This window comes from Mus caroli, chromosome 9 (genome assembly GCF_900094665.2).
Source record: "Mus caroli chromosome 9, CAROLI_EIJ_v1.1, whole genome shotgun sequence".
NCBI lineage: Eukaryota > Metazoa > Chordata > Mammalia > Rodentia > Muridae > Mus > Mus caroli.
This window is the reverse complement of record NC_034578.1, coordinates 79,815,368-79,839,593: the sequence shown is the minus strand read 5'-3', so window position 1 is coordinate 79,839,593 and position 24,226 is coordinate 79,815,368. Positions and strand designations below refer to the sequence as shown.

At 42.2% G+C, this 24,226-nt stretch overlaps 1 protein-coding gene across 4 annotated transcripts in view; it reads left to right on the top strand.

Moving 5' to 3' along the window:
* Hmgn3 (high mobility group nucleosomal binding domain 3) overlaps window positions 1–19,994 on the top strand; it is a 121,682-nt gene extending 101,688 nt beyond the window's left edge. For 2 of the 4 annotated variants that reach the window (XM_029482121.1, XM_021172175.2), the window contains exons 2-7: window positions 9,298–9,348; window positions 14,869–14,898; window positions 17,666–17,716; window positions 18,834–18,947; window positions 19,066–19,165; window positions 19,507–19,994. In XM_029482121.1, the coding sequence (XP_029337981.1) occupies window positions 9,298–9,348; window positions 14,869–14,898; window positions 17,666–17,716; window positions 18,834–18,947; window positions 19,066–19,165; window positions 19,507–19,520 (360 nt within the window). In that variant the 3' untranslated portion in view covers window positions 19,521–19,994. The remainder of the gene's footprint in view (window positions 1–9,297; window positions 9,349–14,868; window positions 14,899–17,665; window positions 17,717–18,833; window positions 18,948–19,065; window positions 19,166–19,506) is intronic. The other 2 variants (XM_021172178.2, XM_021172176.2) reach the window with 2 other exon arrangements.
* Window positions 19,995–24,226: the final 4,232 nt, after the last annotated feature.

Here is a 24,226-nt window from a genome sequence, read left to right as displayed (position 1 = left end):
CTCCCCTCTTCTCTTTTTTCTGCTAGAAGGACTTGGGGATCACACAGTGTGTTCTCTGCAGTGTCCTTGAGTAACTATAGGACAGAACCCAGATATCTTTTGAGAACTCTTACTGAGTGGCTGAAGTTGGCCATATATGCCCTCTGCCAGCGCCTCATACCCTAGGTGGAGAGGAATTCTAAATCCAGGTCCTTCCTTTCCTAAGTGAAGAAATGAACGGAAAAGCAGACTGGTTAGCACATGGAAGAAATACAGCAAATGCTGGCTGTCATCAGGGAAGTTGTCGGAGAAGAGCCTAGCGTTGTTAAATGGGGCTTAATACGGCAAAATTGTCTTTAATTTCTTTTCCCAATATGAGCAGCAGTTTTTTTTTTTAATTTAGAGACATTTTAAAGCAGGAATCCAGGAAATGACAGAGCATACTTCTCTATCTGCTGCCCAGATTGCACGAATTAGAATATTTTATCTGTTTGCTTCAGATCCACCTTCTTAAAAAGTAAGCGCATACGGAGAAATTTTCCTTTGAGACTCCCTTAGTCCCCCTGGCTCTGCACCTTCTCTAGAGGTAACTGCTACCGTGAGTTTGTGGTGTGTTCTTCCTGTATGCGTTATACTTTCACAATTTGCTCATATCTCCGTTCCTAGTACTAATCTGTCATCTGCAGTAAAATTTTCAAAGTGGGTGTCCTTTGCTTGCCTACATTGTGGCTCCTTACATACTGGGCTTTCTCTCATGGAATGGTGTATGTTTCTGTTTATCCTGTGATTTTGATTTGTTTCTTTCTCTTCTGCCTTACCAGCCAACTTGATTCCATTCACCTTCCTGATTCAAATGTTCATAGACTGAAGTTTTTAAATAATAATCATTACATCTTACTGTAAGTCAGAAAATTTTTTGGTGCCTGTTATCTTCCAAATCAATGCCAGGTCCCTGGCTGATTGAATTCTAAGCCATTCTCCCATTCCTGCCTCCTGAGATTGTAACAGCACAGAGACACCCATGCCAATTGTTCTCCACCCCACCCCTTTGTTTCGTATGGTAGCCAAAAGAGTTTATTGAGCACGTAAAAGCATAGATTTTTCAGTTTGGGTCAAAACTGAAAAGATTTCATCATTGTAAAAAATTTTAAGTGTTCTTAGAATAATCTGGGTTAAAGTATAATTTTTATGAACTCTAAATATATATTAGATATTTGCAATGAAAACTTAGTGTTTGCTAAAGCTGCTCTGTTCAGTGTAAAATATACAACGGACTAAAGATTTAATTTTTAAAAAGTACAATGCCACATTAATAAGTTATATATTGGCTACATAGTAAAATGGCACAATTTTATACATTAAATTGGCTGAAGCACCATCCATAGTTCCACCTGTTTCTTTTTACTATGTTAATATGGCTCCCAGAAAATCTAAAATTACATGCCCTATATGTAACGTAATATAGTTGGCAGTGGTCCCAGATTTCTGTTAAGACTTTTAAAACAAAACAAATAACGGGTCGTATTATCTGTGCATGCTAATTACATTTACCAGGGCACTTCTTTTCGTTTCTTTTCTTACCTGCCTGCCTTCCATGTAGATTCATTTCTCCTGTTTCTCTATTTGACCCTTCTGTGACCAAGCCATGCTGAAAGACAGGCTTTGTTGGTGGTGAGCTCTGTGTTTGTAATCCGAACCAGTTCTGAGTGTCAACAAGGTGTGGAATTCCAGGTTGACAGTTTGCCTGGAGTCTTTGGACAATATCGACTGGGATTTACGATCACTAGTGAGGAGTAGTGCTTTGCAGGTAGCCTGCCAGCCTGCCCTTTAACTCCATTAGCCTAAGTTTTTCTCCACTTTTCCTCACTTTACTGTACTTTTCGCATAGTAGACTGTGTGTTCGGCACTATGTCTTTTCTCTCGAACTGGAACTACTTTTTTCTGGCTCCTGAGCTTCCTCTTAGATGTGAAGGTTCTCAAGCAGCCACCTGTCTCCCCTCTGCCCCTCCCCCCTCCCTCCACCCCCACTCCCGTTGTCCATCTCTTTATTGTTCAGGGATAATTGCTCAAAGGCAATCAGTCGTTTCTCTTGTTGACCCCTTACTGGGTTTATTCCTGGTTCAACTTTTTTTCTCATTTATTTATTTCAGAATCTATAAGTCACTTTTCTTTCTCAAAATTTGTAATTTAAAGAAATTAAGAATTTGGTTTTTTCTTTTTTTCCTTGCATGTTTGGTTCAGAACTTCTTATAGTTTTACAAGTCAAAGACAGTTTAGTATAGAATATTTGCATATATAGTATCTATCTCTCTATCTATATATGACTTAAATAAGACTAGTAACTCAGTTATCATCACCATCATCGTCATTTTTTTGATTTTTTAAATTTCCTCAGTTTCTTTTTATTTATTTATTTTATTAGATATTTTCTTTATATACATTTCAAATGCTATCCCCCCACCCTGCTCTCCTACCCACCCACTCCCACTTCTTGGCCCTGGCATTCCCCTGTACTGGGGCATATAAAGTTTGTAATACCAAGGGGCCTCTCTTCCCAGTGATGGCCGACTAGGCCATCTTTTGATACATATGCAGCTAGAGATACGAGCTCTGGGGGTACAGGTTAGTTCATATTGTTGTTCCACCTATAGGGTTGCAGACCCCTTCAGCTCCTTGGGTGCTTTCTCTAGCTTCTCCATTGGGGGCCCTGTGTTCCATCTTATAGATGACTGTGAGCATCCACTTCTGTATTTGCCAGCACTGGCATAGCCTCATACGAGACAGCAATAACAGGGTCCCTTCAACAAAATCTTTCTGGCTATGCAATAGTGTCTGGGTTTGGTGGCTGATTGTGGGATGGATCCCCGGGTGGGGTAGTCTCTGGATAGTCCATCCTTTCGTCTTAGCTCCAAACTTTGTCTCTGTAACTCCTTTTTTGGGTATTTTGTTCCCTATTCTAAGGAGGAATGAAGTATCTACCCAAGAATCCGACATTGCTGGTGGCTTTGTTTTCCCCACTTTCACCCAAAAGTAACCCCTGTTAAGTAGCCTCTTTGGGGTTTTTTCCTCGCTGTCCTTACAGGTTAAGCATGTACACGTAGTTTAAAACTTTGGTTGGAATGACTTAATACCTTCCTTTTAGTTTCGCATTTGTGAGGTTGATGGATGGGACACATACCCATAGTTAGTTTTCACTGCTACAGATTGTTTTACTGTGCACTGTGTTGTGTTTTAGTATCCTCCTGATGCAGGTGGGCTCTAGTTTTCACTTAATTACAGCAATGTATGTGTTTGCTTATTCCCTCATTGTTGGTGCTGAAAATCAAACCTGTTCAGGGACCTAGCAGTGTTTGTAGCATGCATATATATATATATATATATATATATATATATATATATAATATATGATATATGTATATGTGTATATGTGTGTATATATGTATATGTGTATGTTTATATGTGTGTGTATATGTATATGTGTGTGTGTATGTGTGTGTGTATTTATATAATCCTTTATTTTAATGCTTTCTGTATTCTTGAGGTTTTTTAGTGTTTTATCCTTTTTGGAGGGGTGGTATGCAGGTCTACACAAGTTTTCACTACATGTAAATTGTTTGTTTTATTATGTCTGAGTGAGTAACCAAGCATCCCTCCCCCATCCCTACTCCGTTTGTTTTCCTTCTCTAGAAACGATAAAAGGTTCCTGGAAACAGAACCCAGGGCTAGCCTGGGGCAAAAGCATAGAGATGCTATCTTTACATAAGCAGTTACTAGACTAAACAAACAAACAAACAAACAAAATCTAACACCCTTTGCAGAGAAGAAGAGGAAAAAAAAATGTTCATTCTGGCCTTAGCACTTCGTGTCAGGGAGAAAGATGTGTCCGCCCTAATATGTGGCCATATAGCACACCATTGCTGTCCTGACAAATTGTTACCCTGGGCTCTAACAGTAACAAAGGGATACAGTAATTTACCTGGGTGTAGCACATCAGCTATGGAGGAAGCCTGTCTTCAGTTAAGAAGTCATCCCTCCCACTGTAAGGCTAATGTTCTAGTGAACCCCCTGTGCCATTTGCTTCTTAGCTCTCTTAGAACTTGTTAGGGCATGGAACAAATGTCTGGGAGTAGGACAGCTGAGTCGCATGCTGCTGCCCATCCGATTCCTGCTCAGCTCAGTTTGGAGAGGGTGATGCTGTTCAGCTCCAGCCACACAGCAAAGTGTCTGGCTTCAGTGCTTCCGCCTAAGCCTGTGTCCTGATCCAGTCATTGGGAAGCTGGTGATCCCCCTGCCTCAGATTTAACACAAGCTAAACTCTCACTGGTGCCTTGACGTATCAAACCCTCTGTTGTGCCCACCTCCTAACCATCCTGCAACTTGTCAACCTTCCTTGCTAGTACTAGGGCAACTGGGAGCTGAGGGGCCTCGTGGAAATGCACAAGACCTTTGTTTGCCCATGATTCTCATACTCCTGAGTGCTCTTGGTCCTCACCAGATTCGTAGAAGCCTGGCAATGAGGCAAGAACCTATTTGCTTTGGCATTCCTTGCAGCCCATGAAATGCTCCCCACCCTACTGGAAATCAAATCCTGTCTCCTTTCTTCATCCTTACTGCGCAGACTCTTTGGTGTAATCGGTTTCAGTTGCTTCACACTGTGCCCTCCTCCTTCCTGATCCAGCCCCACAGCCAAGTTACAGTGGTGAAGCTATAAGACATCCAGTAATGATGGCCTTCCCAAAACAGTACACCTGGTCATGGTGAGCAACAGGATCACGGCCACTTACAGAGAATCTGGATATAAAGAAGTGTGTGCAACTTTAAGGCTCTGTTAAATGCAGTTTCACATCTTGTAATCCAAAGATTCTTTAAGATCACCCGTACCTTCTGTTGTATAACACAGTAGTTGAGTTCATAAGCTCATTTCTCTAACCTCTGGCTTAGTTGTAATAAGCATGACCCTTTAGTTACATGTCATTGGTAAGTCATTCATGGGGGTGGAGGTTGAGCCTCTGACTGAGTTGCTGGACACAGTTCTTGATGCCAAGATTCAAGGCATAGTGTTGAGCCCACAGCCTGTATTCAGGCCACTGAAGCACATTGAACCCCAGAGAAAACATCAGGTGCTAACTGGAAAATGTCTGAGCTTGATAAAAATAATGCCCCTGTGGAGAGACTGTCAAAGCCACCAGCCTTGTCTGGAGTTGGAGTTTGTCACATCCGTAGCCATGCAGTTTACTCATGGGAAAGCATTGACAATTTCATTCTTCGTGCCTGTTTAATGCCGTGTCTTTTGTTGCATCTAATATAAACATCATTAGGTCTGTATTTAAAGATTGATGTCTTGATGATATTAACCTGCATAGAACATTGAAAGCAATGTTAGCATTGCGTTTATATAATAGTAATATATACAGTCTTAGTTTCTGTTGCTCTGGTTAACACTATGACCAAAGGTAACTTGGGGGAGGAAAGGGTTTGTTTCACCTTATGGCTCTATTGCTGAAAGAAGGCAGGGCCAGGATGGGAACCCGGAGGCAGAAGCCATGGAAGATGCTGCTGACCGGTGTCCTTGCTCGGCGGGTTTTTTATACAACTCAGGATGACTTGCCCCAGGTTGGCACTACCCACAGTGGAGTGGGCACACATCTACCATTAATCACATCAACGTGAAAGTACTCCACAGGCTAGTGCATAGGACAACCTCATGGGGACATTTTCTCAGCAGGGGTACCCTCTTTTCAAATGACACTTATCTATGACATGTTAAAAAAAACTAACCAGAGTATGTTTATACTTATATACATGTCTGTAATAGCAGCGTAATGGTTTCTTAGATGTTTATCAGTTCCAAGCAGAGAACATCCCTGATTGATGGTGACTGAGAGGCCCGACAGCAAATCTGGATGGACAGAAGCATTGAGTTTGCAACGCTGGAAATAGGAAAACCAAGGACCTCTATAGAAACGCTGTCATTCTGTGCTCAGACTTGCTGGGGTGTTGCTATCTAGAACTCGGCTAACAGATACAACACATGGCCTGTGAAGCTGCCCTTCTTGTACAAGGATGGAGAACAGAAGAGAGAGCATTGTGTGTCCCTTCAGGGCAGGGGAGGTTCTATTTGGAGGAGAAAACAATTAGTCAACTGTGGGAAATAGACTATGGCCTTGTAGGTGAGGAAGCTTCTGGACACAGGGACTGATAAGCCAAGTGTAACAGCTAGATCAGGGACAGAGACGATTCCCTGTGACCTTTGCCTTGAAACGTCTTGTTTTTCCCCAAAGTGACTATGCATTTCCTACCTTTAACTTACTATTTTATAACCTAAGATGTTTAGAAAATTATTATTTTATGTAGACCTCCATTCTTTTATCGTAAGCCTATTTTAATCTCACTGTGTTAATAGTTAAATAGTTTATTTTTGAGACTTATTTTTATTATTTATTTATATGTCTTGAGTATGTATTTACACACTGTGTGTACACACCTGTGGAGGCCAGAAGAGAGCAGCGGATGCCCTACAACTGGAGTTGCAGGTGGTTCTGGGCCAGCCAGCATGAGTGATGGGAACTGGACTCAGCTCCTGTGGAAGAGCAGCAAATGCTCTTAACCACTGAGTCGACTCAGAAAAGAGTTTCTGATCCCCTAGAACTGGAATTAAAGGCAGTTGTGAGCCACTGATGTGGGTGCTCAGGTTTGAACTCTCAGAGCCGTGTGCAGTGCTGCCTCAAGAGATAGATCACAATCTGGAGACAAATTAACTGAGAGCGACAGGGCACCTGACCACCATGCTGAGGCTGAGCGTAGTAAAGATGCTGGAATTGATGGCAGAGAAATAAAGGATAAATTTATCAAAACATATCGAGGAATGGTCTAGAGATCAAAGCAAAGCAAATATGAGATGAAATATGCTTGTGTTTGACTAGGGCTTTGTTGAGTATAACTATATTGTTATTGTTATTTTTTTTATTATTTGAGAATTCCATACATATGTATTGTAATTACATCACTTCTGTCCCTTCCTCTTCCTGTCCTGTGTTCTCTCCTTTTCCTCTCAAATTTATGCTTCATTATTATATATTCATAGGTATATATAAATGCAACCTAATAAGGCTATTTACTGTTACTCATATATGTAATGTATTCAAGTGTTTGATAACCTACCAAAGGTTCAGCTCTAGGGAAGAATGAATCTCCATCTTTTAGTAGCCATTAATTGCCTATAGCTCTTCATCTAGAGGGGTGTAGGGCCTTGTGTGATCTTTCAGTCCATGTTGGCATGTTGACTCATGGTATCATCTTCTTAGGCCTGTGTTTTTAATCTTTCACAGGTTCAGCATCCTTGTCATGTATAGAGAAACTGTCGGGTAACAGACATCTTGGCCCTCAGGCTTTTACAGTCTTTTTGTCTTCTCTTCCACAGTCTTCCCTGAGGTTTAGGGATAGTGGTTGTAGATGTATCCATTTGGTGGAACACCCCTCCGTCAGCTATTCTGTGCATTTTGACCAGCTGTGGCTTTTCATGCTGGTCTCCATCTGCTTCAAAGAACAGATGCTCTGATGAGGACTGAAACCTACACTTATCTGGGTAAAAGGATAAGTATTTAGAATACACTTGGAAATGACACTGATTTATGAAAGTGGTAGTAGCTTCTCCCATATGATTCATAACCGTGTTAACCATGGGTTTCCAGTACTGGGCACGATTTTCCTCCTGTTAAACAGAGCATAACTAAATCTAATTAGGCAGCTGTTGGTTGCTACCAAGCTATTCATGAGTGCCGCTATTGCACCTTTATGGGTACCCTGCCATGCTGGTTATTATGGTGGTTCCTAGGTGTCATAGCTGGGTAGGACTATAATTTTCTCCCTGGAGCACTTGTTGAGTACCGTCAGGAACTGTAAGAGCTAACCCTCAGGGAGGAGGTTCCAGGTCAGTTCCAGAAGGATTCCTTCCAGTCTTGTATCTGAAATATGTGCTATATTCAGCAATAAGATCTTACCTTCAAGTTCTAGAATGCAAACAAGGGTATTGCCAATAGGCTTTCTGGGGGTGGGGGATTACATGGACTCTCTTGACTAATAACGGGAAGGGAGGTTTCCTATGCCTGGAACTGGGACCTTTGTCTGATAGTCTGTGACTCTTCAAAGGAGTATTACGGCCTCAAGTAATGCCGTGTGTGTGTGTGTGTGTGTGTGTGTGTGTGTGTGTGTGTGTGTGTGTGTTACATATATAAAATATCTGCATCAAATAATGTTTCCCCGTAGCTTTTAAAAACATCCTTCCTGTTGTTTATCCCTCCTCTCTCCTTCTCTCTGTATTGCCCTCTGTCCCTCCCCCAGGTAGTTTCCACCCCCCTCCCCATTCTTCCCATCTCCCCCTTCATGGCACCTTCATCCTACTGTCCCCCTTTCTAAAGGAACAAAGTAACTAGAACAAGGAGGTCATCAAGGTGTGGATTCCAGGTAGTCTGCACCACTGCCTAATGAGTCCTAGATTCGTTACAGAGACGTGAAAAGCACTTAAGACACATGTGCATTGCAAAGAAGTGTGCACAGCGGTTCTTTTCCCATTGCTGTTTTAAAACTAAGATAGGAGGTGGAGAGATGGCTCAGCAGTTAAAGCTATTCTTCCAGAGGACCGGAGTTCAATTCCCACCATTCATGTCAGCACCTATGGGTGGCTTCATAACCTCCTCTAATTGCCTTTAGTGGCTTCCTTACATACCGGCATGCATGGTCACATACCCAGAGACAATTTTTTAAAAGTAGGACAATTAAACAGCTAAAGTGTGTGTGTGTGTGTGTGTGTGTGTGTGTGTGTGTGTGTGTGTGTAAAATATACACCTTGGGACTAGGGAGATAGGTGAGTGGATATAGTGCTTGCTATAAAAAATATGAAGACTCGAGTTTAGATCACCAGCACCTCTATAAAGGCCAGGCACGGCTGCCTCTATCTCTAATCCTGCTCAGAGGCAGAGATATGCAATCCCAGAAGCTCATTGGGTACCCAGCCTCGACAAACCAACTTGCTCCGAGTTCACTGAGGGACCCTATTTCAAAAGTAGTGTGAAAAGCCATAGAGGAAGACACCCACTGCTGATCTCTGGCTTTCATCCATGCACACGAAGGGCGAGTACACATGCAAACACACATGCATGCCCACTACTCACACTCTTGAAATATGTATTTAATAAAAGTACTTCCCTGAAAACTACGTTGTTTTATCTGTTCCTGGGATCCATATTATCCAAGTATATTTTAAGCCTTTTTATGCGATTTCAAATTTAAATCCAATTCACTGAAATGTTTTCTTTCTAGTCTCCCGAGAACACAGAGGGCAAAGATGGAACCAAGCTAAGTAAGCAGGAGGTAAGCAAGCCTTTGATATCCCTGCATGAGTCTTACCATTGAATGTTTCGTGTTGTCTGCATGTGAAGAAATGCCATTGCAAGTAAGTCTGCTATGGCTAACATCAGAGGTCAGAGTCTTCATGCAGTTTCACGTGGCTTAGGCATGTTCCACTGAATACTCTGATAAGGTATTTTCCTGTATTTGTGTTTCTGCATGTTGGTCTTGCTGTCTGTCAAAGTGGGTATTGAGAATTCTTTCTGGGCAGAGAGCAAGATAATAGGTAAATTCATCAAGGAGAACAGAGCCCGCTTCTTATAACAAGAAAATGAAAGGTTGTTGATTTTATAAATTTTCTGCTCCAATGAATGAATTATGAATTCCTTTTTTTGATTCTGAGTATTTACCTAAGAGGATTCATCTCTAAAGACAAAAGTATGAAACAATCCACAATATGTCAAAATATTAAAGCTTTTATTTTAATTAGGGAAATTCTTAAGATACTCAGATAAATAATTAGTCCATGCATTAAAGTTGCTTTGTATTAAAATACAGAAACCTGAGAAAGGGTTAAGAACTTGTAAGACATGCTTATGTCTCACCCGTGATAGAGATACCAAAGGAGATGTCTTAAAAACTCAGAAGTGAGATATGCATATGTGATGACAGCTCCTCCCTGTTGCAGAGAGCTTTCCAGTGTGTGGAAAACTTCAGCTCTTACACTTGAACGTATAAACTAAGAGGGGTCACAAGGGAGCACAAGCAGTATACAGTTACAGATCCTTTGATGGGTGATTCATATTATGGTTAATAATTCAGAGGAATTCATCTTGATACCCAGGTCCCTGCATAAGCTTGATACTGGGAAAATCATTTCTGCCACGGGAAAAAAAAATCTTTAAGAGAAGCTATAATGTAAGAACAAAACCACCTGCCCTTATCAGCCACGTACCAACCAGGAACTGTTGGAGGTAATCAATCATGAAATCAGAAATCTACAGTTGAGTCACCACCCATGCTAGAGCCAACTAAAACTTGATGAACATGCAGAAAATGGCAAGACATAGTTTTTAGAACACTGGGTGAAGTGTTTGGATTCAGGTACACACACACACACACACACACACACACACTGCATTTGGGTTTTTCTCTGCGACTGACATTTAACTTGGTCATTCAGAAACCCTTAAAACCATTGCTCAGAGAAAACATTTGACTGCAGAAAGCCTTCCCAGTCCTTCTGTGCCAGAAGCAAATCCTGCTGGCTGGGGTCCACACAAAAGGTAAACATGAGTTTTGCGTGTATAACTTAGGTATGTTAGTTAGCCCAAGGATCCTCATGTGCAATGCTTTTCTATTTTTTTTATTTACCATTTTATATTTTATATTTCTTATATTATTCCTAACAAAAATATTGTATGGACAATGCCTTTTTTAAAACCTGTTATTCAAGCCAAGGCTAGATTAAAACTCATCAAGTGCCTTGAGGACATCCACTGTCATTTGAAAGGAAAAGGTCAGTGCTTAGATTGATTGTTGACTAACACGCAGAACTGCCAGACGCACCCTGATCCCCACCCCTACCCACAGCAAACTGAAATTCAGCTCAAACTGAAGATCCCAGTATGTTGTTTTGTATGTCAACCAGGATGGACAGATACCAGTTATACAGGAAGCTCTTCTTTTGAAGATTTCCCACTCTAGCTATGGTATTTGGAGGGCATTGTACAGAGCCCCAAACATCAGGAGACTTAGACAGTAAATGATCTAAACAGTGTATCGTGATCCTTATTCTCTGCCACTTACAAAGTCTTTATGTCCATTCTTGCATGTGATCTGTTCAATAACCCTAAGAAACTTGCCCCCCTCTCTTCTCTCCTTGTGGTGGTGGAGATGGGACCCAGCACCTTGGATCTACATGCTCGACTTTACCACTGTACTATACCCCTGCCCAAGAAGCATTCCTTATCAAAAACATAGGAGCACCTACAAATGTTCCCACCATGATAACAGGCCCTGTGGGTCCCACAGTGAAAAGCCAGCAGAACTTGGCCTTCCTAAAACCTCCATTTTAGTATGGAAAAGAAAGGAAAGTAAAATGATAGGATATTTACTGTTAAAGAGAAAGAGCAAGGGGGCAGGGCGGGGGGTGGGGGGAGAGAAGAGCGACTGGGTTAGATAGCAGACAGTGATCCCTATTTTATCTCAAGGAGAAGTGTTCTTAGAGAAATAATAAAATTTTCTCCAAATGTCACAAGTTGTAATCAGCAGAAGCAGGGAGAACACCTGAGGTCCCCGATCCCCGATCTGTGGTCGCCACCCACCTTTCATGTGGTGCTTCAGTCAAGTGACCCTGTTACTAGTTCTTCACCTTCTCCGTTGCCCCAGCCAAGGCTGTCCTTCTGTCTCTCTGTCTCCCAGCGTTGAAAAGGAAAGGACGCTCATGCTGAATTTCTCCGTTTTTGTTTTGTTTTTTGAGAATCAAAAGCAGCTTGGCTTTTAAGCTTTGCTTTAAAAGAGCACACCGAGGCTCAGAAGCAAAGGGGCATCTTGTGAAAATAAGTTTGAAGCAATAATCTGCAAAGTTCAGCGATTCTGCCTGGATCTCGCTCTCCCTTTGAACTTAGTGCGGGTAGATGTGTGTGTTACGTTTGCAGCCAGGATGTTGAAACAGACCCAGTGTCTTTCAGATGTGGGCCATTGGTCAGTCAATAATGCTTACTAGATACGTCCAATGTCTCCAGTATCTATAAACCACAGTGACCCAGCAGCCTAAAACCCTTCATTCCTTGTACGAGAGTCATTATTTCTGCAACCTTTTCCTATGATTTCTCACTTAATCAACAAATTAAGAGAAATTCTATAACGCCGCCCTCCCCCAGTTCTACTAAGTAAAGGCTGAGCCTTAAATGAATATTTCAAATGCTTTAAATGTTTTAAAGGGGAATAAATAGCAGTCTAGTCTGTTTCGTATCCCATAAATTTAGTCCAATCATTTATAGATGTTAAGGCCGTGGAAGCTGATGGAACTTTCCAGGAAGGTACCCACACTTGCATGCATAAGCGTAGTGCTGACTGAGTGAAATGTTAGTCTCAGCCTTCACTGCAGGGAAAAAAGAAAACCCAATGTAGTGATTACTGGAAAGGAAGTTTTTAAAGAGTCTTTTTTTTTTTTATGACACAGAAGAACTAGTAAATTTTAGGTAGGAAGCCATAAAATGATTTTATGGTAGAACAACTACTTTTTGGAGTCTGGCTGACTTGGATAGCCTATAGAGACTGTTGGCGTATCAATTTCCCAAGCGTTTCTCTTGGAACGCTCATCCTGAATCTCTAAATTAAGCCTGTGGATCAGTCCACCGGAGGCCCGGCCTATGAGCAGTGTTGTGACAAGCCCATCCCTCTGGAAAGCCTGTTCTGCATGTTCAAGAGTTGTCAGGGCAAGGCGAGGGTTTGCAGCTGCGAAATCCTTCACATGACTTTTTTTTTTAACCTCTCTATAATAAAAGTTTGTAACAGCAGCTGGTTGGCAAATGGACAGTCATGTATAATGGTTAGAGCGTCTGGCCCCTTTCTAAATGATAGTCTGTGGTTTTCTGGCGCTTGCTTCTTCCATTTGCCTCAACACTTAGTAAGGGTCCGCACTAGGCATTGGCAGTACTGAAGTAGAAAAGGATGGTGCTGTGGGGTAGGAAACTGCAGTGACTACCGAAGGGAAGCCAACAGAGTGCTTGTGGGTTGACAGGCAAGCAGGTTTATTTGTTTCTCTCGTTCAAGGAGGCTGACACTCTGCCCTGTGGACGTTGTTGCTTTCCCTGCTGTACTTGCTAGATGGTGGGAGTATGCACTTGCTAGATGGTGGGAGTATGTTTTTGCTGCCATACAGGAGCTTCAGACCTGACCTTTGTGGTAACTGAGGGATAGATGATCTTCTAGTCTTCCACATTCAGAAACCATGTTAAAGAACAAGCACAGGACATACATGTTTTTGCGAAGTTTAAGTGGGAATATTGTCTTTTCTTCAGCAATACTCAACGTCATTGACCAGCCTGAGAAAGGAATCACAGAATTCGGGTCCTGTCTCCTAGGAACTTGTGGGTGTGATGTCTCAAATGCACCCAGGAGAATCCTAGCAGGCACCTTGGTGTTTCCTGTGGAGAATCCCTCATGATTCTTCTTTCCTGACCACAGCTGTGCCTCGGGCTGTGTGCTGACTGTTATGTCCTATTCTGGGTGGTGACTGTGTCCCAGGCATGACTTCCTATTCTTTGCACATTCTGTTAGCTGGACTTATGTCCAGCTCCAATTGTTCATTGAGACCCCAGGGTTAAAATTATTCATGGATGCTCTGGCCCTTCATTTCCTTCTGTGGTTTAAAGAATTTAGCTTCTCGTGGGACTTTCACCAAGGAAATTTTTTGCTATGGCAATGTCAAGAACTGTTTCTTCCAGTGTGACCTGGACCACTGACCTAGACTGACCATGGCACAGATTCAAGAATTTCTCCAATTCTTCTCAATCATGACATGCGGTCCCACTAACCATTTTTGCTGACCCAGTTAAGAAAAATTATTTGAAGCATTTAAATTAGCAAAATGAGTCAAGAGTCTTCATAAACCAATGTGAGTCAGGGAAACACTCGCATTCATTTATTCAGCAAATATTCTGGGATGTGTGGGGTAGTATCTACTGTTCGACCAGAGATGGAGAAAAGAGTAAAAGGAAGTATAGAGTCAAACCTGCGGAGAAAGCCAGTGTTAGTTTTAGGATGTTGAATCCCTTCCTTTGCCCAGGACAAGTAGGTCCTCCTGCGTAGTTAAGAGTGCCATCTTTGTGTGCTGGATGCTTGGGTTATGTTGTATTTTCTTTAGGATGACATTGGCTGTTAACTGATAAATCCTTGAAAGGTTTTCTGAAGAGAAAAAAAAAAACAACTAAATTCAATATCTATCTCATTGATTTTTCTAAATGTTTGAAATGAAGAGATTAGTGAAACCTATTTTAAGTAGGTAATTGTGTTAATTTTGTTCTGGGTTTGAAAAGTACCGAACAATACAAAGCAAACAAACAAACAAACAAACAAACAACCTTTCTTACCTGTGTGAGATTCACAGGCTCTGTTTTCCAGCATGGCAGAGGGGGGAGGGGGTACTATGTTGATTCTGTGGTGATTACATCAGTCTCTTACTAGCTTTCAGCTTTTGGTTCCGTCTTAAAGAGAGCATTTTTAAGATAATTCAGTGTTCTCGTGTCAATGTATCACAAAAGAAGTGTCTATGGTGTAGGGTGGAGCCAGGATTCCTCCCTTCCCTCTTACCTGGGAGAAGCCACTCCGTGAAAGGTGACCCTGTATCCTATATCTCTCATTCTCTGGAGTGCCTGGTGGACTTGGCATGTTCCATGGTGCTAACCTGTTGAGGATGATGGCAGTCATACATTGCATTCTTTCAACAAAGTAGAATATATCAAGAATGAATTTTTACAACTAACATGGATGTTTAAAATACAAAAAAAAAAAATTTTTTTTCCTATTCTTTTGTAGCCCACAAGACGGTCGGCCAGGTTGTCAGCGGTAAGTCCTCAGAGCCCCTTTTTGTCGCTTCTGAAGAATGTGTGCTCCCTTATCTAAAGCAAAAGGAGGATTACCTGGCATTTTCTTTGAGTCTCTTTTCCTTTTAGGAAGTACTTAGGGGTTGAAATTTCCAGCAGATCTGACCCATATTGCCCAGCAATTCACTTGATTATCTGTGTCAGTGAGAAACAGTGGCCAAGACCATTATCAAGTATACAAAACCCGTGCAGGTTGGAACTGCTAGATCCCGGAGACAAGCTAGTACATTAAGAGAATCCTGATTTCCAAATTCTACACCTGTTAATGTTGAAATGGATCCGGAGTGTAGATTCTCTGCCCACAACCCACACTAGTGTGCATTTTACTCCTGGGTCTGAATGTCCCTAAATGTCCATACACTTCAGCTGTATTCCAGTCCTGGGTTATCGTAAAAGAGTGGCACTTTTACTTTGTCTCATGGGGTCTTCTTCAGTAGGTCATGACCAGGAAGGGATGGGGACGATTCCAGAGCTAGGATGGAGAGGTGAGACTGAGCCTGTGCTCCAGCTATGAGCCAGCCTGCGTGCGCTGCACTCTGGCCCTTGTGCGCCTCAGTTCTTCCTCATTCTATAACAAACAGAGCAGCCGGACTCTGCATGTCTAGAGGGTTTTGCCCCCAAGCTGCCTTCTCAAAATAAAGAACTGGGGAAAGTTTCTCTGGCAGTGAACCATCCCCACACTGAACGTCACAGGTGCTGCTGAGTGTGTGTGGAAGTGGCTGTTCACACCACGCAGGAGTTGAAGGGTTTCAGTCACGTTGAGTCCATAGAACAGTGTCAATCACCAGAGAGACGAAAGGGATGCTGCAAGTAGCAAGCCAGCAAGGGAGTAACCCTCGAAAGTCAGAGGAAAACCAAAACTTAAAAGAGGGCTTTCATGAGCTCCAGGAACCAGCAACTTAAGAAGCCCCTTTCACTGAGATGGCCCACGGGGCCAGCACAGCCTTCGACTGAAGCCAGCAGTGTTCCAGACTCTAGCCCTCCTCTGAGAACTGGGGAGATGGCTCACTGGGAAAGGTGTTTGCAATGCATGCAAGCATGAGATCCGTGTTTGGATTCCCAGCACCCACATAAAGAGCCAGGTGTAGCAGTGTGCCCCCCCCCCACACACACACACATACACACCGTGCAGTCCAGCACTGGAAAGCGGAGGCAGGAGGAGTCCTGAGGCAAGCAGTCCAGCTACTTGTGGAGAGTGGTTGAGGAACATCCCTGACATTGTGCTTTAGCGAGCACAGGAGTTCTTGTCCCCCTCCCCCTCTTCTCCCTCTCCCCCTCCCCCCTCCCTCACACACAAAGTCTTAGTTTCTTAGTACTATTTTGATAACACTGAATGCTGAACCAGAATAAAAGGTCTATCTCACAGGAAATGATATAAGTGGAAACAATTTGCTAACAACCACAGAAACATACACTGATCTGTCAAAACTTACAGTGATGGATTTTAAAGTTAAGAAGATGTAGGAGCCAGGAAAGCTTCTGTATTTGGAAAGCAGACTGAAGATTTAGAGGGATCAGAAGACTAATAAAAATTTTCTTACTTTTCAAGCTCAACATTTTTTTTAATTTCATTTGAAAGGGCGTTTCTTTTTTCTTTTCCTTTTTAAAAGAAATATTGTTGGTACATTTATTTACTTGTGTGTGAGGGTGTCAGAGAAGGCAGTTTTTCTCTTTCCATCATGTGTGCCCCAGGGATAAAACTCAGGTCATCAGGCTTAGCAGCAAGTATCTTTTCCTGATGTCTCACTGGCCCTCCTATTTGGGTTTTTTTTTTTTTTTTTTTTTTTTGAGACTGTGTCTCACCCTGTAGCCCAGGCTGGCCTCAACCTGGTAACCATCTCCTGTTTCATTGTCCTGAATGCTGGGGTTACCAGAGTGAGTGGCCATGTCTGGCTTTATTTCTAACAGCTGGTCCTTTGGAACCAAACTATCTCCAATTAAATTTTATACATAAAGGCTATATTGAATATGATCTCCAAATCTTTTACAGATACTGGGGGGGGGCACACATTTTTCTTCACAGGGATACACTAGACAGTGTTTTATATTTTTAAAACATTCCTTTAGATCTCAGAGAGATGTACACATTTTAAACCTTTATTGGAGAAATATTTGACCTAAAACACCCACAGAAAAAAAAAATTAACTCTAATAGCCAGACATGTTGCTGCATTTATATTCTTAATAAAAAGCCCCAGAGATAAATGAACCTGGTGTCTTGTGTTAAATTCTTACCTTACGCTGACTTTGAAGGGATGAGACAAGAGGCTTGGCTACAGAACCAGAAATCTGTGTCAGGAGGAGGGGGTTGGATAAGGCTTTGAAGACCATCACAGTCCTCCTTGATGACCGACAGATGGTGGCCTCTGCCTGTGATTCACTGTAGATCCTAGTTGGACAGTAAGGCCACTGAGAGCAAACTCATCCAGCCGTTTAGCCAGGGCCAGAGTTTCTCCTTTTGCTGTGGAGTTTTGAAAAGAGGAACTACAGATATCAAAAAGAGAAACTTAACCCTGCCCAGGAGAGGTCTACTGGACCAGAGCCTAATGAGTCAGCCTTTCCTTCCCATCTGCAAACCTGGGACGAAAATAGTACCTGATACTGAAAGGACCATACCCCAAATGAACAGAGCCACCCTCAGAGCCCATGGCTGTCTCAGCCCGTTTGTCTTCGTTTTGGTGCTAATGGTATCCGTTTCAATGTTTGTATAATTTAAATTATTTCTGCAGAAACCTGTTCCACCAAAACCAGAGCCTAAACCAAGAAAAACATCTGCTAAGGTAAGAGGTATTCCCCTCTTCCCTCCCTTGGCTTTCTAAACAACTAGTAAATTAGAATCCTGTGCCTAAAAATATCATCTGAGGAGAGATCCCGTTTAATGAGTCACACTAAAATATACAGACTAGAGAATTGTCCCCACGGTTATGGGCAACATTTTACACGTTACTGGGAATGTGTTTTGCATTTGGTCAGTGAGGTGCAGGGGGCACAGCAAGTTTCTCTGAACATCCTGTGTGAACATCCTGGAAGTTCCCCCAGAGCGTACAGTAAATCACAAGGCAGTCTGGTGAGAGCTGGCCCTGGACCCCATTGCTGCCACCAGCACCAAATGTCAGAGGTGGGGTCACAGCCTCATAGAACTACTAGGAGATGGCCATTCCCATGACTAGCAATAAAAATACAATCATTTACTCTAGCAAGTAGTGAACACCAGCCTGACACTGGGAAACACGTTCTGGGTGCTTTATTTAGTCAGCCCGAGCTCAGTCTACTCTATTGAAATAGATAGGAATATCCTGTTTAGGAGGAGAACTGAAGTCTGTTACTGCCCATGAATTTAGCCACAATGACTGTCCTGTGCTGTATGTTCCCCCCAAAGCACCCAAACTCTCTAAAATTGTATGTGGTAGTGAATACAGTTTTCCTAAACAGGGCTCACCATTGTGGTGCCGGCATAAAATGAGCAACTTCTCTTCATCTGGGCCTTTATTTTAAATACCTTTCTAGTTGTGTAAGATCTACGACTCCACATGACTGGTCACACTGGACAGCAACAGAGAAATCTACGGCCTCTGGTGGGTGGGTTTCCCCCCGCAGGCTTTTACCCTTTTACCAGGCCCTATGGCTGCCCTCGCCACAGCAAAACCAGTCATAGCAGAAATGTCCCTGGTACTATCAACACTTGAGCCAGTCACCATGTTCCCACAGAATAGAAGTGCTGATGGGATCAGCAGATAGCCCAAGTGAAAAAGGCAGGTTGGGCCCCCCACTTTCCACCAAAGCCCCAATGGTAGCCACCATGGTGTCTGGCTGAGTTCCAGCAGGGGCTCCTTGGTGTTCACGAACATCACGCTGCGCCTAATGTGTTTTCTGTTTCCCTGTGCTTCGATCCATTAGAAAGAACCTGGAACAAAGATTAGCAGAGGTGCTAAGGGGAAGAAGGAAGAAAAGCAGGAAGCTGGAAAGGAAGGTACTACACCATCTGCAAATGGTGACACTAAAGTTGAAGAGGTACTTTCCACAAACACCTCCCACTGACCGAATCAGTGTCTTAAAAAACTGCTCAGCCCGTCAGCTCTGGATAGCGCACTCACAATGTCTCTCTTTATCGCCTGTAATGTTACTGCAGATCCACGTCTCTCGTTCAACTGTTAATGTCTCAGCCTGCAGAAGTCCCCCACCCAGCACACTGTCAGTAAAGGGGCAGATTGAAACAGTGAGAGTTAAGGGTACAGTAGACATTCTGCATGCTTGCAGTGACTAGAATCAGAGAGTAGCGTGCTGTTTCTTATCATGCACACAGGAGCGTGCAGGTAAGGCTTCTGTGGTTGTTTAAATAGCAGAAAAATAGCAACCAGTGCTGCCGAGTGTTGCGTAATGCCTTCCTGCCTTGTCTGTCCAGCCAGAGTTGAAGTGTGTTTTCAAGTAGAGCTGGAAGCAAAACCAAGGGGGCCAAATGCTCAAGTGTATTCTTGGTGGGTGGACTCGCCTTTGCTTCTACTTGGTTTACTGGTAACAAGATGTCTTCTTTCTTCCTTCCTTCCTTCTTTCCTTCCTTTCTTATTCACAGGCACAGAGAACTGAATCTATAGAAAAGGAGGGAGAGTGAATTGTCATGGAAAACTAGGGTCGATTTCACGTACCTCTCGGGACAACTTTTAAAAGCTATTTTTACCAAGTATTTTGTAAATGCTAATTTTTTAGGACTCTATTAGTCAGCATAAAATCTATATGAAGAAGATGGACATTTTATCCTCTTATGGTGATGTTTTTTGGAAATTTCCATCATCCTCAAGTCACGCAAATACCAATTTCACATCGGAGCTGCGTGTGAAATGGATTCAGCATTCCATGCCCTTGCTTTACAGTTTAAGTCCTGTGCAGACTGTGGTGTTTTTACTGAGCATATTTAAATTTTTTCATGCAATTTTTCTAGAGCAATAATCAGTGGTGCTTTTGTGCCTAGGTTTTATGTGATTTTAATGAAATATGGATAGTTGTGGCCACCTGCTGACTATTTGTGGTTTAAAATAAAAAGGTTTTCTTGTCTGCAAAATACCCACCCACCTGTTTGTGTCTTTACTAAATTTAAGAAGTGATTCATTTGATTAATGCAGACAACGTAAAGATTATCCACAGCTGGCACCATGACGTTATCTCTAAGAAGTCAGACAGCACTGACTCATAGTTTTCTGGAATTTTAACATTATTTCATAAAACATGTGTGACTGCTGGGTTAGGGGAATTACATCCATCTCACGTTGTAACAGGAATGGTCAGTAAGTCATGGTTGCTGTGCATAATAAACCTTAATATAATACCAACCTTGTTAAGGTTCCTAAAAACAAGATAGAGTTCTGCTAAACCATAACTTGAAGAATAAATAAATCAAAATAAGCTGGGTAGGGTAGCACTTGTGAGGAACAGGTAGATCTCTGAGAGTTTGAGGTCAACCTGTTCTACAGAGCCAGTCCCAGGCCAGTCAGAGCTGCATAGTGAGACTCTGTGTGTGTATCTGTGTGTCTCTGTGTATGTGTGCATTTGTGTGTATGGGTTCATTTTTTTAATGTCTCCCACCTTCAGAGTAGCACCAAGTCAGATTTATATAACAGTGCTTTCCTGTCTATGAGGACCTCAGGGCTGTGAAGGCTCTTGGTCCCATACAGTCACACTGGCCTCTGCTTGGCCTCAGAGAAACACTGAGAGATGTTGTTAGAATTCCTCCGCAGGTGAGGAAAATGGGAGTGTGGGACATGATGGAAGGGGAGAATCCAGCCTTGTCTTACTAATTTTTAAATAATGTCTGTCTGTGGAAAGGCCTACCAGTGTCAGGAACAAAGAGAGTTATTCTAAATGAAGCTTATTGTTAATGGTCCCCAAATGTGAGCCCCACCCCCAGAAAGCTGACTGCTCAGGATTCTGCTCCAATGGAAACATCTTGCAAGGTGGAAAATAGTGGCTGCATTACTCAGAGACCTGTGTAAGAGGTTCTTGGTCCTCAAGACTGCACATGTCCACAAAACAAGGCCCCCCTCCTCCAGCAAGCATTTTAGACTAAGCACTTAAACTTCTGTCATTTGTCCTAAATCTGTCATCAACCCCAGCCACATTCTGTTAAGGATAATCTCGTATCTGGTATTCCTTGAGTTCTTATTATGAACCGTGCCTTAATTCATGGGCTTGGGTTGTGCTGAAAGCTGCTTCCCCTCAGGGAAAAACATCTGCTCCCGATGGGTACTTTAAGAAAAGTATGTTCAACATTCTGTTAATGCACAATTGAAGCACTTTGCTGGCTAGTGTCCAATTCAGAACTGGACTAGGATGCCCATAAATTTTACTTTTTAAGAATTATAAGGGGATACAGATGATTTAAAAAATACTAGACACTACAATCATACGCAGAGAAGTGAATGTGTGTTTTCCTTTCCTTGTTCCTGTGTCTCAGAGGCAGTCACTGTGCATTTGTAATATATATATATATATATATATATATATATATATACATATGTGTGTGTGTTGTTTTTAAAAGTAGGAATTTTACTAGGTTTTAATTTATTCAGCTAGTAAAGTATTATTGAAGATAGATCTCTCCAGCTCTATTTCTAAGGCTGAAAGCAATGTACGCAATAATACCCTAGTCACAGAATACTCCGTTCTTGTCTATCTTTCTGTTGAGATATTGGCTATCCCTCATAATCATCATCAGTGGTATGTGTCTAAGAGTATGGGCATCTTCACCCACTCTTTCACAACTTCTGTGAACAGATACCAGATTAACTTCACAGCCACAGATTGGTTCCTGAGCACCTGAAGACTCATGTACACTGTGCCACAGGAAGGAAACACTGCCAGAGGCCACATGCCCCGGGTAGGAATGCCCCTTCCCTGCCCACTCCCACTCTGTAGGCTGGTTGATACACATTAAAAATGCAGTCCCCCTTCCCTGCAGACTGCTTGTGTGTTAATCTGGTGGAAATGGCGACAACTCTGTGACTCTTTAGTAACTGAGTCAAACAGCGCCCAGTGGAGTTGAATTGCATTCTGTGTACAATCATGAGTGGTAAACTGCATACTTAGAACTATCCCTTGCAGTTGCCCAGTGGACTCTAATGGAGTTAGAGTGGCCTTTTTAGAGGCACACAGCCCTAACATTCCCATTTACTTGTTCTGTGATGAAGCAACTCATATACCAGGATTTAACAATAGGGAAACACTCTTGAGTGTGCATTTACATAAATGATACTTCTGAAACGATGTAAAATGATTTGTTTTTCTTTCCAAGTTTCACAAGACTTTGCTCTCCTGCCTACATGTAGAAATGCTGTTCTTTAGTTAGCTGAACAGGGTTAAGGGAGACTCCTCAGCTAAGCTTCTCGCATGTTAATGTCTTTGAATGTTTTTCTCTTAAGCATGGATTCCAAACTGCATTGTTTTCTATTAGTTTATTCAGAGAACATTGACTTTTAAGTCTCAGATAATTATAGTGATTAAAATAATAGCCAGAATACATTCAATGTCCTGTAATAAGTACTGCATATAAATTATTAATTTGGGAGATGATTTATGAATTCTTTAATATCATGTTCTATCCTTTAGTAAAAAATAAACCAAGTTTCCCCAGCATTAAGTGGAGACTCTGGCTCCCTTTAAGCTGCATAATGCCTCTCACTCCTCACGGGAGAAGAGGAAGTTTTAGAAAGTCCAGTTTAAGAATGAGCTTATATGTCAAAGTTTCTGACCTTTGAATGGTAAGATTTCTTGGGTATGAAACCAAAAGCACAAAGAAATCAAATAAAAGATAATTTGGATGACATCTAAATGTAAACCCTTTAGGATAACAAATACAGCCCACAGAGTGGGAGAAAACATTCCAGATTTCCTATCTCATATGGGTCTGGTTCCAAAATATGTAATAATCTTAGATTCTAAGATCATTTAAAAAAAAAAAAAGACACTTTGGTGGAAATCCTAACAGTGGATCTGGTGGCTGTTCCTGACCCTTTTGCCTATGTATCGGATCCTTTTATTTCTACTGGTTTGCCTTGTTCAGCCTTGATGGTATGTGCCTGGTCTTATTGTAGTGATGCAGGGTTTAGTTGATGTCCCGGGGAAGCCTGTTCTTTTCTGAAGGGAGAGAATGGGAGGAGAGCAGGGAAGGGAAAGTGGGATTTATTATATAAGAGAAAAGTCAATTTAAAAAAAACACTTTAAAGATGGAAAGATGACTTAAAAAGACATTTCTTAGAACATACAAAGGTCGTAGGCCTCTAAAGGGATGATCTGTGTCCTACTTAGGGTTTCTGTTGCTGTGATGAAATGCCCTGCCCAAAGTAACTTGGGAAGGACAGGGTTTATTTATCTGGCTTTCCAAATCACTGTTCATCAAAAAAGGATACCAGGACAGGAGCTCACACAGCGCAGGAACCTGGAGACAGAAGCTGAAGTACAGACCATGAAGGAGTGCTGCTTACTGGCTTGCTCCTCATGGCTTGTTTAGCCTGTTTTCATATAGAACCTACAACCACCAGCCCATGGATGACACCACCCACCATGTGCTGGGCCCTCCCGTGTCAATCATTCATTAAGAAAATGCCCTACATAAAACTAACCAGGACAGTCGCCATCATGACTCCTGAAGGAAAATGTGGCTCTAAACCACAGTGTAATCCAGCAAAGAAAGAAACAAGTGCAGGAGAGTGTGGAGAAGTAGGAGCATTTACTGCTGGGTGGGATGTAAACGTTCTGCAGGCTTTTGGGGGGAAAGTTCTGTCACTCCTCAGAGAGTTCAACATGGAGTTAGCAGGCATCAGTTCCACTCCTGGGTCTGACCTGAAGAGAATGGAAAACATGTTCAGACAAAATGGCATGTCTGAGTTTTCGTAGTAGAATATCTCCTTATAATTCCCCAGTGAACCAATCCACATGCCTGTCAATTTATGAAAAGATAAAAAATAAAGGCTATAAACTATTTTAGTATGCAGATGTAAAGAGGAATATCCTATCTCACGGTGGACCCTGGAAACATTGTGCCATGTTAAAACACACACACATTTAAGCTTTTGAAGCAGGCTCAGTTAAAAAGAGGCCTCAGGCTTCCCCTGAAAGGCATTACACTACAAAGATCAGGCTGTGATACCCAAGATACAATTCACAGACCAAATGAAGCTCAAGAGGAAGGAAGACCAAACTATGGATACTCCAGTCCTTCTTAGAAGGGGGAACAAAATACCCATGGAAGGAGATACAGAGACAAAGTGTGGAGCAGAGACTGAAGGAATGACCATCCAGAA